This window comes from Cryptomeria japonica, chromosome 3 (assembly GCF_030272615.1).
Source record: "Cryptomeria japonica chromosome 3, Sugi_1.0, whole genome shotgun sequence".
NCBI lineage: Eukaryota > Viridiplantae > Streptophyta > Pinopsida > Cupressales > Cupressaceae > Cryptomeria > Cryptomeria japonica.
In genome coordinates, this window is record NC_081407.1 from 809,354,600 (window position 1) to 809,371,524 (window position 16,925).

At 36.3% G+C, this 16,925-nt stretch overlaps 1 protein-coding gene across 2 annotated transcripts in view; it reads right to left on the reverse strand.

Annotated features, from left to right (window-relative positions):
- Window positions 1-16,925, reverse strand: part of LOC131054346 (probable polyribonucleotide nucleotidyltransferase 1, chloroplastic) — a 264,974-nt gene that overhangs the window by 179,297 nt on the left and 68,752 nt on the right. For both annotated transcript variants that reach the window (XM_059218603.1, XM_059218602.1), the window contains exons 2-4: window positions 8,126-8,194; window positions 4,355-4,461; window positions 4,182-4,224 (exon numbers count right to left, since the gene is read on the reverse strand). In XM_059218603.1, coding sequence (XP_059074586.1) covers window positions 4,182-4,224; window positions 4,355-4,461; window positions 8,126-8,194 — 219 coding nt within the window. The remainder of the gene's footprint in view (window positions 1-4,181; window positions 4,225-4,354; window positions 4,462-8,125; window positions 8,195-16,925) is intronic.

Genomic DNA, 16,925 nt, shown 5'->3' on the forward strand with positions numbered 1-16,925 from the left:
GCAGTTGTATGAATGTTGATTATTTATATCAAAACTTAAGGCAGGAGTGTATCTCTGTTTGGTATGTTTATGTTAATGTTTCATATTGGCAAAAAATAAAAGAAAATCAAAGGGTGGTTATTACACAAGATTATTGAAAGATTCCAAACTAGAATCTTAACCAGTCTGCTGATTTTGTTTCAATTTTTGACTTTGACCAGCGATGGAGTTTGTGGTTTTGTTTTGGTTTTTTGAGGTTTTATGCTTTTTTTGTGTTTTGTAATATATATGCCTTGAGAATTTGACAATGCAATTGAACAACAATGATAAAACATGAACTAATGACTAGAAAGAAATTTTCAAATTGACTGATATTATAACAGCAATTAACAAATGCCAATAAATAATGGAATTCAACAATGATATGCCGAAATTGGCCTACCAGGAGTCCAACGCCTTTCCTGGAGGGTTTTTTTATTGACTAAAATGAATCCAGTTGCTGCTACAGGAGCTTCCAAGGTGTTCTAACTGCTCCTTGAGATTTTATTCTCCTAAATAATAATTATCAAAAACAAGTCTTGCACAAATAGATAGAACTGCTACTGTTTCCTTCAGGCCCCCAGGAGACTTTATTGAATTTAGTCAATTTTCCCCACTGATTTGCTCATATCTCTCTCTCCAATGATATCATAAACCTGAAAGAATGATTCTATTCTTTATTCCTAATGCTGACAATGAAATTTGCACAAAAAACCAGATGTAAACCCCTCCAATTTATTTTATGTGAATCCCTAGGCAAGCTAGGAGTGTACGGCTAGGCTGGGAGAGGGATGGCTAGTCACAAACTGCAATGATTCACCAAAATCTACCCTCTAATTGCTCAGATCTGATTCTCATGACCAATTGCTGTTGTAAGTGTCAACATTCTTCTAATTAATCCCCTTGTTGGATAGATATAAGCATTCTCAGCATTCCAAATTGACAAAATATGAAAGGGTTTTCATCCTTTCTCTCAGAAATGGAGGTCTACGTCCCCAATTCCACACACCTGCAAAATACGTTGCAGACCTGCAAAATAGTTTTCTTCTCAAAAATTCTCAATCACATAATGCAAAAATGAGCTCCCAAATGCTCTTTTAACATTCCTCAAACCCTATTTGGGGTTAGGGTTGGACTTTTTTTTGGCATCATTAAACATGTTAAAATGTTTATTTTTATTAAAAAGATACTTCCCCTAAGTGGTTTGACCCATTGAGGATCTAATTCCTCGTTAAAAGTGGCCATATATTTAAGTTATAACTTCTAGGAAAATGTGTCAAAGGGCCACTTTATTAATATAAAATGATTGTATTATTTCACTTTATTATTATTTATTTAATCGAACTTAGGAAACATTTTAATATTTCCTAATTTATTCATAAAATGAAATCCGCGACTCAGATTTGAATTTCGTCTGAAGCACTGTGATCACTGATGGTGTCTAAGTCCTGCAGGGCAACTGACAGTTCCTCCTACAAAGTAGGGACTCGCCCTAAAAAATAAGAGCCTCTCTCCAAACACCTGTAACTGCTCAAAAGGATCCTGCTCTGCTCCCTGGTCCCCGAGTGGTCATCAAGTCAACTGCCAGTTCTCCCTAAAAAATAGGAGACCTCCCTAAAAAGTAGGAACTGACGTCTGAAGGTCCAAAACGGCTCATAGAGCCCCTGCAAAGCTCCATGACCCTCAAAATGAGTCCCCTAACCATACCGTTGACCTACGGGAACTCGAATGGTAAGTCAACCCCTACTCATCTCATGTCGCCTAGAAAAGGGGACATTGCAATTATGTACTATATGCCAAACTCCAAATGGTTGTAGTGTAGAGGAAGTCGTTTAAAGAAATCTTTCTCTAAACACTTGGACAGTTTGGTCATATCCAAATTGTTCCACCACGAGTGATCATTCCACCATGAACATTGGGCAATGACCCAAAGCAACTTCTTTTAGAGGTAGGAAAGGGTATCTTTTGAAGAAATTTTGGTATACTTTCATAAGTTCATTTGAATATTCAAGTCTCCCATCTCCAAAAAGTCAACCAAAGTCAACATCTCCTGAATGGAGGTCAAAGCTAACATACCCAAACATATGTCAGAAAATAGTGAATTTGTATGCCACTTACCATAGATTTTAATTAATCTTGCAAGTGGACCTAACAAACACTAAGTTAAGTGTGGAAGCAGACTTGTTATAGCACTTCCCCCAATCTTTTTCTCATCCATAATTTTCTCATTCAATTCTTCATTTTCCATGTCTTCCCAACCTATCATATTCACTGCTACCTATGCCTCTTGCCTCACCTTATAAATTTTCAATTTGGAACCATTTAAAACATATTTGTCATGGTTCCATCTAAGTTCTCTAGCTTTATTAACCCATTTGCTAATATTTCTCTAATCTTGAATGGGCCTAGCCATGTGACTTTGAACTTCCCCAATTTAATTTCATAATGGTCATTATATTTTAGTACTAATTGTCTAGGCTTAAAGTTCATTCTTCAAGGATGTTTGTCATGCCAAGATTTTCTTGTTTTCTACACTACTTGAGTGGCCCATTTTGCCATAATTCTTCATTCATCTAGTTTATTCAAGTGAAGATGTCCTTCTTTGAGACTTTCATTTTCCCCCAATCTATTTTCTATAGAAATTCTTAGACTACAAACCATGTATTTTGTAGGTACCATCCCTTCTTGACTATACATTAGTTGAAAAAGTGTATGTTTAGTAGTTACCTTAAATGTTGTTTGATATGCCCATAGTAACTAGTAGACGTTCCTCCCAATCTATATCTTCAATCCAACATGATTTATGAATAACTAAGATAAGTACCTTATTTGTTTTGTACACACTCGATAATATTTTTATATATCTAAAGAATATTGTTTTCTTCAACTAAATATTGCTTTTATACTCATGATTGATGTATCTTGTGTATGTGATCGAAATAGCTTCTATTTGATTAGTTTATGTCTTTAAAGTTTATTTACTAAAAGGTGCATCATACAAGTTTTAAATCCTTAAAAAATTATATATTTAATTGTTTTTTCAATATACCAAATCTTTGTCAAGTCTTTGTTTACTGCTCTATCTGATAAAATAAATACATGAATTAATAATAGAGATGGCAATGTATACCAATTATGAGTAAAAAATGTCTTTATTCGCACATGAAATTATTACAGAAGAAGACAAAAGATGGTCAACCAAGGATCAAAGTTGATCCAACTAGATCATATTGCTTTCCTTGACGACACACAATCTATTTAAAGGACCTGACAATTGCCAAGAGGAACACAACCGTCAACCAACCAACGCTTATAACTACCCAAAGCTGACAAACAATTTAAAAACAGTCAGATATCCAATATTATCAAAACATAATAATAGATATAATGCATTGACTAAATCATCCGCCCCAAAAGAAAGAGTCATCTTCCAAACAACAAGGAAACATAAAGTAACAATAGGGAAGACTTTCCAAATTGATGATGATATTATAAACAAGGACTTATAACAAAATTGGAAGAGTACTTTGCAAACTCAGACTTGGATCATACTTGGCAAATCAAGAATGAAAAAAAACAAAATTCATGTACTCATGAAATCGTCAATGGTAACCAAGAGAAATCCTTAGATATAGACATAGAGGCAACAATACAAAAATGAAGTGATTGACCAAGGAGTGTATATACCAGACAACTGTCAAGACTCTCAAATTACATAATACAATACAACAAATAGGTTTACTTCATTATGCCTTTTCCAATTCAATATTGTTACAATGGTAATTGCATTAATTATTAAACGAATGAAGATGTACATATAGCAATTACACTGACAATGTTTCCTAAAGAAACAATCATTCACTGGGGACAAAATTAGAAAGGACCTAATATAACTAAGATTACACTAAAAAATACATTATTGACCATTAATTATAAGATATGCAAATATTATTCTAATAAATATAATATGAAGTCTAACAAAAAATGATTATACCAAAACTGACACCTACAAGTTGATCCAGAGATTCAACTAATCTGTGCACCATTGAATTGTCAACATGTTGATTGCAAATAGATAAAAATTATACGTTAGAAAATATATTCCACCATATATGATAAGCTTTCATTACTTCAAAGAAAATTATAACTCCAAGCCCCTGTACCTCATGATCTTTTGTTCTTCCTTCTCTCTTTATAAATCCACCACTGCAGTTAAGTCACCAAACCAGTAAACACCTTGTTATTTAACAAGCAATCTGCAAAGCATCAATCTCAAATTTGCTTAAAAACTAATAATAAAGATAAAGATTATATTTTCTATATAATAATAACAAACCTTGTTCGTCCAGCAGCTGAAAAACGCTCTTGATAATTGACAGTCAATGGAAAGAAATCAGCTGGCTCACTTGGATCATCTGCCACACAAACAGATGTGTATATAACCTACAAAAAAAACAATTTATTCAAGAAATAGTCTTTCTGAACTTTAATTTTACTGTGTAAAACCATTTTCAGCTTTATGAGACTAATCTTGAAGCGAGGTAGCTTCTTTAGATTAACAGGGATGCACTCTAAAAACATTATAAAATAACAATGAAGCATATCATCATAAATATGTGGATAAATACAATTTGTAAATGTTTAGATGGAAAAATTGCTTTTGCAAGAATCTGTGATAAAAGTTTTTACACTGATATCTCAATTATTACATTTAACGTTACACTGGAAAATGACCATAACAAATGTTTTGAGACGATTACCTTTTTACTTTGGATTGGTTTTATTTTTATTTTGAATCTCTCAGATTCAGGAGTAACTAAAGGGACACAACTTGACTCAAAATGATTGTAGAGATGCTGTTGCTTGGAGATGTCTGCTCGAGAATTGCACTACACAAGGTCGACTAGTACCTTCTGTTCATGAGATACTATCTCCAATTTATTGGCATGACTGTAGCATTCCATATGAATTAATGCACTAGAATCAGTCTCAACTCGCATATCCACATATCCAGAAGGCATACGTATCACCAAGATCCATCAGAGCATTAACTAAATATAAAGAGGTGAGTCTTGTACATCAGAAAATGAGAAAGGGAAGAGCAGACTTTCAAACCATCTTAAATTTCAAACAATTACCTCATTTTCATTTGTTAAAGGTGTGAAAAGAAATTTTTTGTAGATAGTTCAGTTATTTCACAGTAGATTGCATTTAATGTCATGTCCCCTTTTTCAAAATTATGGAGACAATTAGATAATTAGTTTGAGTTACCAGGAAAAGTAACTTTATATTAAAAGATAACTTATATTGATTATTTCAGAGGTAATATTAATTGAACAAATAAATTAAGCTGTCAAAAGATAAAAATTAAAACACAACTTATATTTATTTATTTATTTATTTTCAAAAGATGTTTTAAGTGATTATTTAAAGTGTTGCTAGACCCATGGTGCAAAAAGGCGTTTAAAAAGGACACTTATTATATTTTTTATAAATTTGCAGAATATTGATAGGAAAAAAACTAATTTATTTCCTCAAAAAAAGTTATAAGCAGGAGGAATGTTTTCGAAAAAGGTCTTCATATTTTTTGAAACAATCTCGTTTTTTTTTTAAATGAACGTGTCCATCTTCTTGTCTTCCTGAAGACGAAAAACCTTCTAGAATTGCAAAGCTTAGAGGACAAAAACCCTACTAATTTTTAGTACAATTCCATATAGGAATTGACAATGGGCTTCTCCAGCAAATTATTTCAGGTTTCCCATTTTCAGTGACATTGGGTGCAAGCTGTAAAGTCTACAGGGAAGCATGATGCATTTCTTTGCTAGCTATACCTCTTTGAACAGTCACATGACTCACACCAACTAGTTATTCATTGTTTTCAATGATATTCTTATCTTTATTATAGGTCATACTCATTCTCAGTTGTTTGTACACTTTTGTTGGTCCTTTCAAGGATGTACTATTTGGTAAAGTCATTTACTGCAGATTACTGATAAAATATTCTGATTGTACTAGTTTCTCAAGACAGTACAAATGCAGGGGAGGAGAAATATTTGAAACTGAAAGTAAATGATTATTCATATTTTATCCCTGGCCATACAAGTTGTTGCAGGTCATACTTTCCATGCAAGGCCATACTGGGTTGTTTTCCCTATATATTGCTGTAAACTGAAGTTAAACTGCGCATGGAAATGATAATGAAGTCTTAAGTTTAGACGTCTTGTCTTTCCTCATTCTAGTTATTCATTTTTAGACCTGGCATGACTTTCTGGGGCAATTTGTTGCCGTTTATAAGGCCCGGTGTGATCCTTTTGGGGTACTTTGCTGCTGTTTATCAAACCTGGTGTGACCTCCAATAATACTCACTGCTATTTGTAACTTCTTTCCCTTCTTATTTTGACAGTTGCATCTCTATTTGGGTTGCAAATGAATTTTTGATTGTGCTGGGCAGTTTCTTATACTCTAGCCATTCATCTCCAAGGTTCTTTACTTATGGGTCAGTCTCTAAAAATCCTAATCGCATCCTTGATCTGGAGATTTGCTATGTTTATACTTTATGACAGTCTAAATAGGAAGTATATCCTCAGTTTATTGAGTATTGATCAGTTGATACAAGATGACACCTACATACCAGTCATTTCTATATCATTTTCAGAATTATTTCGATTACAGTCAGCTCAAGACATTGTCCAGCTTCCACGGTGTGCTATCAATTTACAATTCAATCATAGTCTAATGCAGTGACGATAAAAAAAAAGTGATTGATCATTCTTAGTTCACTATTGTTGGATATTCTTGGGTTTTCAAATAATTATCATTTTGTAATATTGTACAGTTTACTGCTCATAGTTGTCCATTTTTATTATTGAAGATCCTGAACTCAACATTGGATCTCTGCTCTTTCTTTTATAAGATCCTAGTCAGTTTATTTGTTGGATCCTTTCTTTGTTTTTAGTATATCATCCACCATGCTTGGTGTGTATCAGAATCAAGTAAATTAGTAAGTTATTTTGGCATTGACAATTCCGCTTGCATTCAATCAGTTTTGCTATTTGGAATGTGCACTCACACTATCAATCAGTTTGGCTTGATTGTTTCTATGGGTTTGTTTTTTTTTAACTTGGATAGCTAGCCACCAATATCTTTCATATAATTCTATTGTCCTCATTCTAGTCTCAGCATGCTCTCACCTTGTCCTCATTCTACTGTAATCTTGTCTGAAGAAGATAATACATAGTTGGCCTCTCTTCTTGGTGGGTTTTTTTCCCACAAGGGCCTCTCCACATAAATATTGTGTAATGTGATGCTCTCATGGGTTTTGATGATTTCTTATGTTGTTGATTTCAATTCCTAAATCTCTTAATGGTATTCTACAATCAAGCACGCTTAATGAATGATGTTTCCTGAACAAGCATACTTAATTTCAAATTTCCATCTTGTAATAGTTTACTTTTTATATCCCAACATTTGGTATCTAAGGTTAGCCACCTTTGGTTCCCATGGTTGGAAGGATTTGTTGTACTGCAGTAGGAATTCTAGTTAATTTTGTAATGGACCCAATACCTGTCATCCCCAGGACAAATTTCATTTGATTGAACAATTTAAAATTTCAATTCATATAGATTTTCTTTCATCATTTGCATGTTGTTTGGATTCTTGGAATTCTGCTTGCTGTAGATGTTGTATATTAACAGCACTTGATCACATTTACTTTGATTTAAGCAAGGTGTTAAAAAAATCTAAAAGAAAAAAAATTGATAAAAGCTATAAATCTCAGTGCTGTACAACAGTTCTCAAAGATCTTTTATTTTCTTATAGGAGATACAGAACTTCAATAATGTACTTATGATATTCTTCAAATTGGTTTAAGAACAACTGTTAGCATACAATTGTGTGCATATTTCTTTGTCAATTATTCCTGAAGCTGCATCTTGCCATGATTTTGTATTTGATATTAATATGATTAAGATAATATAGCATGCCCATCAAAGTTGAAAGAAACATTTGAGATGTAAAATCATCTCCTTGAATGGATTGTTAGCTGCACAGAGTGCTCGGTGTCATTTATTTGTTATACGAACCAGTAAAAAAGGCAAATTTCACTTACGGTCTCTCCATCCGTCACTTTAACAGACCCACTAGCTTGTCTTCCAATTACACCAGTCTCCACAAGAATCTGCAATCAAGTGTACACTATAGATATTCAAACACTCAGCTTACAGAGAAAGACAATGATGAGATTAAAGGAGTACTGAACAATCTTCCTATCAAAAATTCGTTTCCAAAACTCTTCTATTGTGGTCATCAAAACATTAGCCCTGAATGCAAAAAAGTATGGTGCACTACATTACCAAGTTTTTACCTTGTACCAAACTTTGCTTGGTCAAAAATTAACATGATATAACTCAGTACTATTAAATAATAATGAAGAATATAAAACATAAAAATAGAGCGAGTGTGCAACAAAACTGCATCTAGGATTAAACTCGCCATTTCGAAGTATATTGAGATATCTAAGGAAATTCTCCAAATGATTCTAATACTGTTGGCCATGTCCAAACGTCAAAATAGTTGATTCTTGCAAAGGTGGAATATTAGATTGGGAATCTATCCATTTTTCCATTGTTAGTGCCAATAATTTTCACTTCAGATATTCAAACGCTTCAGCTTACAGAGAAAGACAAAACTGAGATCAAAGGGGTACTGAATGATCTTCCTATCATACTGGGAATATGGAGAGTCTCATATACTGTAAGCCATTTGTAGACCCAAAAGTACATTGCCTGGTATCATGGACTATAAAACATAATTATTATTATTATTATCAAAAATTCAGTTCTAAAAATCTTCTATTGTGGGCATCAAAACTGTAAGCCTGAATGCAAAAATATATGGTACCCTACTTTACAAAGTTATACCTTTGCCAAGTTTTGCTCAGTCAAAAATTAACATGATACAACTCTCTACTCTTATATAATAATGAAGAACATAAACATTGAAAGAGTACGAATCTGCGATAAAACTGCATTTAGGATTAAACTCACTGTTTTTAAGTATATTCAATTCTCTAAGGAAATACTCTAAATGATTCTAATACTGTTGGTCATGTCCTAACATCAAAATAGTTGATCTTTGCAAAGGCAGCATATTAGATTGGAAATCTATCCATTTTTCCATCTTTAGTGTCAATAATATTCACTATTTAGTACTTAAGGAATACCAACACATGCAAATAAGTATAACTTTTTCACATCAGAAGTGTCATTTTTCTTTTCAACATTCTCCATACTTAAAAGCTCTAAGCAGAATACCAAATGCAAGCCCAACTAAAGAATTCTATAAACTTTAAACTTTAAACCAATATCTTTCAGATATCTAAAGGATATTCTCCAAATACTTCTACTAATGTCGGTCATGTCCAGACATCAAAAAAATTAGTTACTTTTTGCAGAGGCAATATACTAAATTGGGAATCCATTTTTCCATCATTAAGTTGGTACCAATATCTTTCATGTGCAGTACAAAGGAACACCAGCACATGTAAATAACCATATCTTTTTCACATTCAAAGTTTCACTTTTTTTGGCCACGTCTCTACTTCAGTTCTCTAAGCAGTACATTAACCGAAAACCAGACTAAAGAATTATATAAAATAATCTCATATGGATCAGAAGCTGCAATTATGATGTATCCAATTGTAATATCCCCAAATTTTGCCCTAGATCACAATTTTTAATTGAAACAAGGTAGGGTTACAGATACCTTTCACTTCGATTGAGACCCTGCAAACAGTGTTCCACCGGGACATGTCCCCCCCCTTTTTGGGCACGTCCCCCCGTCATAAACATCTCGGGGACGGGGGGACGGAGAAGCGACGCCCCCCGCCGTCCCGCCACCGCCACCCAAACGCCGTCGGGACGTGGAGACGTCTCTGCGTCTCCCAGGGAGACGTGGAGACATGGCGACATCTCCTGGGAGATGCCCAAGCGTCTCCCGCGTTCCCACGTCAAAAGCACCCAGAAAAAGCAATTTTTAAAAAACATGCGCCTTTTGGGGGGGTTAAGGGGTAACCCTAATTGGACGTGGGCCCCACCCTACCCCCCAAAACAACACAAAAACATGTTTCTTTTAGATTTCACTCTCATTTTGGAAAACTGATTTTTTTTCCAGCAAGCTAAAGAGGAGGAAAAACTTGAAGAAGAGTCATTGAAGGGGTGAGAAAAGTGATTACAAGCGTGATAGGAGCTGCTAGAAGCAAGAAGAAGAGGAAGAAAAAGATTCTTCTACATTTTGGAAAGCTTTTTCAAGCACAAGGTAGGGTTTTTCAACTTTTTCTTGTTTTTTTTTTGGTTTTATTTTCTGATTTTCATTGTTCTATGTCATTTTTGGATTGTTTTTCTCTATTCATCTCAAGACTCAAAATGAGATTTGATGTTGAATCTTGAGGGCAAAATGATTCAACATCAAATCTCATTTTGAGATGAATAGGAAAAAATAAAAAAATATATTGTTAAACTAGGCTGATTTTATTTTTATTTTTATTTTGCCCTCAAGATTCAACATCAAATCTCATTTTGAGATGAATAGGAAAAAATAAAAAAATATATTGTTAAACTAGGCTGATTTTATTTTTATTTTTATTTTGTGAAATGCGGTGTCAATTTCACAATGAGCTCCCAAGGCATGAGTGAAGATGACATGGAAATCCATTCTCATAGTGAGAATGATTCAGAATATGAACCTGAAAATGAGGGGGGTGACCATGGGGCTGATCCTGGAGCCCAATCTAGTTCTATGGCGAGTGCACCAGCTAGTACAAGTTGCCCTTCAGAGTTGTTGGTACCATATGCTAGGGGTCATTTTGATCCTAAGTCTCCTCTAAAAGAGTTTGCTTCACGAATATCAGTACAAGGCACATCACATTCAAGTGGGGGAACAAGGAAGTGGAAGTGCAATATTTGTGACACAGAATGGTTCGGTAGCATGAGTAGGGTGAATGCACACTTTCTGTTTTGGAGAGGAAAAGGCGTGAAACATTGTAAGTTTTTGGAGGAAGCCAAAAATATAAAGTACAAAATTGAGTTTAACAGACTTTGGGGGGTTCCAGATGACACAAATATTTCAATGCCTACTACTTTGTCTGCTAGGGCAGCACTTCAGGGCATCCAGAATGTGCCACATACTTCTCATGCTTCGCAGACGAGAGGAATGATGTTTGGATCTCCATCCACTTCCACTTCCACTTCTACTGCAGCCAGGGCTGGGAAACGTAGGTTGCAGACGCCACAGAGCAACCCCATTGCTGATATGTTTAATGTGTAGCTTAGAGATGAGATAGATGAATCCATTGGCAAGTTCTTCTTTGCCAATGGTATTCCATTTCATGTTACACGGTCTCCTTACTATAGGGAGATGATGGCTATGGTGGCCAAGGGAGGACCATCTTATGTGCCACCAAGGGAGACGAAAATGAGGACCTCGATCTTGGATAAATGCTATTCCAAGATCAATATTTTGATGGAGAAGATGAAGGCATGTTGGGTGGCATCGGGGTGCAGCATAGTTATGGATGGGTGGACGAACATTAGCCATTGTCCACTCATCAACGTCATGGTCACATGTGCAGAGGGCCCATACTTCCTTAGAGCAGTTGATTGTACAGGGCATCGTAAAGATGCTGATTTCCAATTTCAAGTCCTCAGGGAGGCTATTGAGGAGGTTGGCCACAAAATGTGGTCCAAGTAGTGACAGATGCAACCCATGTGTGTAGAGCAACAGGGCGACTCGTTGAGGCAACCTATAGACACATTTGGTGGACCCCATGTTGTGTGCATGCCATGAACAATGCACTCAAGGACATGGGGAAGATAGACTGGATTAGAGGAGTGGTCACCGATGCGAGAGATGTGCAAATGTTTATCTGCAACCACCACACTTCACATGCACTCTTCAAGACCTTCGCGAAGAAGGAGTTCTTGAAACCAATTGAGACTAGATATGCATCCTATTTCATTCTCTTGGAGAGAATGATTGAGTTGCAAGAGGCATTGCAACTCATGGTTATGACGAATGAGTGGAATAGGTGGGCTAAGGCCAAGAAAGAGCAAGGGAGAAGGGTGAAGGAGATGGTGAAGAGTGATGTGTTTTGGATTGATGCGAAATACATGGTCTCCATCATTTCTCCACTATTCCAGGTGATCAGATATGGGGATGGGGATGCACCTAACCTTGGAGAGGTGTATGAGTGCATTGACTCTATGCTTGACTAGATGAGGGCTGCTGTGCAAGTGAAGGACCCCTCTTTAGCATTCTACAATGAGCAAATCCAGCCTATCATTCAGCGTAGATGGGACAAGTTGAACACTCATTTGCATATGGCTGCCTTTGCCTTGAATCCTAAGTGGTACAAGGCTAGACCGGGTAGACTGACACCGATTCAGGATGATGAGGTGAAGGCGGGTTTCTTTAGGTGCATAGAGAAGATGTTTGATTCCAGAGATGCCGGCACAATGCGCACTCAGTGGGGAAGATTTGCCACTCTTAGAGGTTATTCAGATGCAGCAAAGATGGATATAGACACTATGGCACAGGAGGACCCACTTTTATGGTGGAATTGTCATGGCCCGAAATCTTTGACCACCACTCTAGCCATCCGTCTGCTATCCCAGGTTTCCAATTCTTCAGCTGCTGAGAGAAACTGGTCTACATATAGCTTCATCCACTCTCTTAAGAAGAACAGACTTACCTCTAAGAGAGCAGAGAAGCTTGTGGCAGAACACAGTGCTTTGCATCTCATGGACCACAAGACACTTGTGTACAAGGAGAGTCCAGTGGCGCTATGGGATGTAGAGCCAGAGGAGCCTTCACAGATTGATGAGGATGATCCTACCACTTCAGATGCAGGGCTAGTTGGTGTGAGCTTGAGGGACCTTGATCTTCAAGAGTCCAGCAGTTCCAGTGAGGAGGAGTTCGTAGATGATTAGAGGCCTCCATTAGCTACATTTTGAGTTTTGTCATTTTGTCTTTGACTCTAGTCTCTTTTGTAATGCTATTGCTACACGTATTTCAGTATTTGTATTTGGCTACTCACTGTAATGATGAATCATGTAATCATCTTTATTATTATAGACTTTGCAATGGCATCAGATATTCGTATTTTTGTTTTGCTTTTTCGATATTCATATGATAGAAATGAGAAATCTCCAATTTGACAATTTCATTTGTCAAATTTTATTTGGCATTTAGCAATTAGTATTACTAATCTAAGTAATCTTGGTATTTCCTATAGTTTCATTTGAAATCTAATTCTTATACTGTTATACATCTTTTCAAAACTAGTTTTTCAAGTACTATATGTATATGTATAAGTATATGAGCACCACCCCCCCCGCCGCCGTCCCCCCGCCGTCCCCAAATTTAGGCCCTTGGTTCCCCCGTCCTGGAAACGCGTCCCCAACGCCCGTGGAACACTGCCTGCAAACAAGTTAGGAATCATTCATAATCATAGTTCATAAAATAGAGCAAGTATACATTAGAAGTATAGATCTAACCACAAGATTGCTTAAATCAGATTGAGAAGGCTCAACCATAGAAGAGCTAAGATAGGGTGACTCGATAGGGTGCCCTAGAGATCCTCTACCCTAGGCCCAAGGGTGGATCACTATCCACCTTGGCCTCATGTGGCCCATGCCATCCATATAAGGTGGTGGAGTACCTAGTGAGGTATCCTGTAACTGTTCCCCTCAATCTTGCCACTTCTACCCTACTTACCATGATTGAACATTCTTAATGCATTCATTTACCACGATGGAGAGCATGAGGAGCATTCACAAAAGGGTTCCCTGAAAGTCCATCCTTTCCAAGCCCAAAGGCAGTACCCCTGTACCCCTTTGGCCCCACGGGACTCCCTGGTCTTATACCATGAGGTGGTGTACCTAGAAGATGACCCCAACACCATTCCCCCACTTGTAATCCTCTCTTCCTCTATCATGGCTGGAAACACTCAGAACATATGAAGATATACATGAAAATAAATTAACTGCAAAGTATCACTAATCAGATTTATATTTAGTATGACATATATGAGCAATCATATCAGCAGTATATGGGTGATCATGAATATGCAGAAATAATATATATATAAACTGTTCCCCTCAATCTTGCCACTTCTACCCTACTTACCATGATTGAACATTCTTAATGCATTCATTTACCACGATAGAGAGCATGAGGAGCATTCACAAAAGGGTGCCCTGAAAGTCCATCCTTTCCAAGCCCAAAGGCAGTACCCCCGTACCCCTTTGGCCCCACGGGACTCCCTGGTCTTATACCATGAGGTGGTGTACCTAGAAGATGACCCCAACACCGTTCCCCCACTTGTAATCCTCTCTTCCTCTATCATGGCTGGAAACACTCAAAACATATGAAGATAGACATGAAAATAAATTAACTACAGAGTATCACTAATCAGATTTATATTTATTAGGACATATATGAGCAATCATATCAGCAGTATATGGGTGATCATGAATATGCAGAAATTATATTTATATATATATATATATATATAGTGTTGGTTGAAAATTTTGTACACTTGGGGAAATATACAAAATTGTGGTTTCAACCACAGTGTGTGAGTAAAACTCTCCTAATTAAGGGAAGGCTCCCCCTATCTATATCTAATCTAAACTAAACGAGATGAGACAACAGCCTTTCTTCTTTCTTCAAGAAAGCCAATATCCTTTTCTCTTCACAGAAAAGTGATAGCAAATTAATTTAAAACAGCAATGACAACCTTTTGAAGTAAGATGAGAGAAAGGAAATGAAGTTTCCTGAAATCTCAAAGCCTTTCGTCACTTCCTTCGGGACGGGACAGTAATATCAAGCTCAAAGACTTGAATATATGAAGTCCTATCTACCCTTTTCTATGCTAATGATATCAAGAACAAATTATAGCAGCACAAAGTCTGAAATATCTTATTCCCTTCTACACAAAACAGTAAGAACTAGTATGAGCTCAAAGACTCACAACTATTTCTTATCATAAAATCTATTTCTAATCTCTCTCTCAAGAATAAGTGTGAGCACAAAGACTTACAACTCTTTCCAAGAGAATATTTACTATAATTTATATTAACCTCCAATACTTGCAGCACAAAAACTGCAAATCAAATTCGATTAATCTCTCTAAAAAACACTTGCAAGAAAGATAATATGGAACACAAGCTCAAGAATGTAGCACAAAGACTCAACACTTGAGTAATCTTCTTCTATTTCTTTCAATTCTTCAATTTATACATAAAAGCTCAAAGACTTTCTTGCTGCAAACTTGGCAGAGTTTTTGTTTGCTTTCTCAAAGATAAGAAAATACAATAGACCCCCTCTAGTATTTATAGGAGAGGAGTCTTAAGAAAAAGGTGGGAGGACTCTAACTAACTTGAGAAATTCTCTCAACCACCAAGACTTATTCAACAACTAACTATGACTTATTCAAAGTTACAAGTGCTATTCTAAATTGACTTGTAACTTGTCTACTTGTAATTACAAAACTGTAACTAATGACTTAACTTGCAAAATACAAAAATGTTTTTACAAGTAAACATGTCAAAGAGAAACTACAACTGAGAAATTACAATTCTGAAAATGCAACTAAGTGTTGAAAAACACTTATGTTGCAGCATGTGTAGAAATGAATCCTTCAAACTTTTGGATGATCATTTGCAGCTCATCAGGATTCAGGTTCATGGGTATTCTTTGCCACGATCATGGTCTTCACAATAACATCGTTGCAACGAAGGATTGTGGCATTATTCTTTTCAAAGGAAGACTGAATTTCCTGTAAGAAGACTTGGTATGTAACCAAAGCTTGAAAAGATACAACTGAAATTGGTTCACTCTTCCACTCATGATGAATCTTCAACTGTAGATCTGAGAGAACCCTTTCTTCTGACAATAACTCCCCATTATGATTCATGATATTACAAGAAGCTTTCTCACAACGAGAAACAATATCCTGAAATAATTCCACTCGCAATCTCATGGCATCATCAATGTCCTCAACAAGTGACTTGAGAACAAGGGCTTTGTTCTCCAAGAGCTCCCGGTATTCTAGATACACAACCCTCGAAGGAATAACCTGATGTTCTAGAAGAGCACTCAACTTTTTTTGAGGAATCTTGAGCCATGTTGTCAAGCTATCTTTTACCTTTTCCAAGTTTTGTTTGAAAGTGTCAAAAACCTGGTTCAATTGTTCCTCAATGGTCTTCAATTTGACCATCATTTGAAAAACCTCCTTCAAGACCTGTGCACATAAATCATGAAGCTGATCTACCCAAGACTCCAATGCTTGTACCTTTTGAGATCAACTCCTTGAATTGATTCTTGTGGACCAAAAGAACTTGAAGGATTGCTCCCTTCACTAGCGGATTTGATGATCTTTTGAACAACTGCAACAAGTTGCCTATTCTCCTCTTCTAGCTTGTCCTTCTTGGCTAGAAGCTCATCATATCGTTGTACAAGTGAAGCTACGGACTGCTGGGCATCATGTTTGACTACTTCATGTGTTTGCTTACCCAACTCTACCCTTGTGACCTTGTAATCAGCAGCTTGCATCTCCTCATGTGGCTTGTCTACAAGAGGTTCAACAATTTCAACCACCATCATCTTGTTGTTGTCAATAATTACCCTTGAGATTGTCTTGTCTCTTTTAGCAACCTTGGGCTTAGATTGCTTAAGTTGCTAATAATCAAAGACATCAGGAGAAATTTCCCGCTTCTTTCTCTTGGAAGTGAAACAACTGAGCCATGGAGGTAAATCCATTAGCTCTCCTTCAAAAGCAGCTGAAAGCAGAGGAGAAGCAGAAACTGTTTGAACATTCGTGGTCATCCTGGGTGAAGTATCTGTCTGGA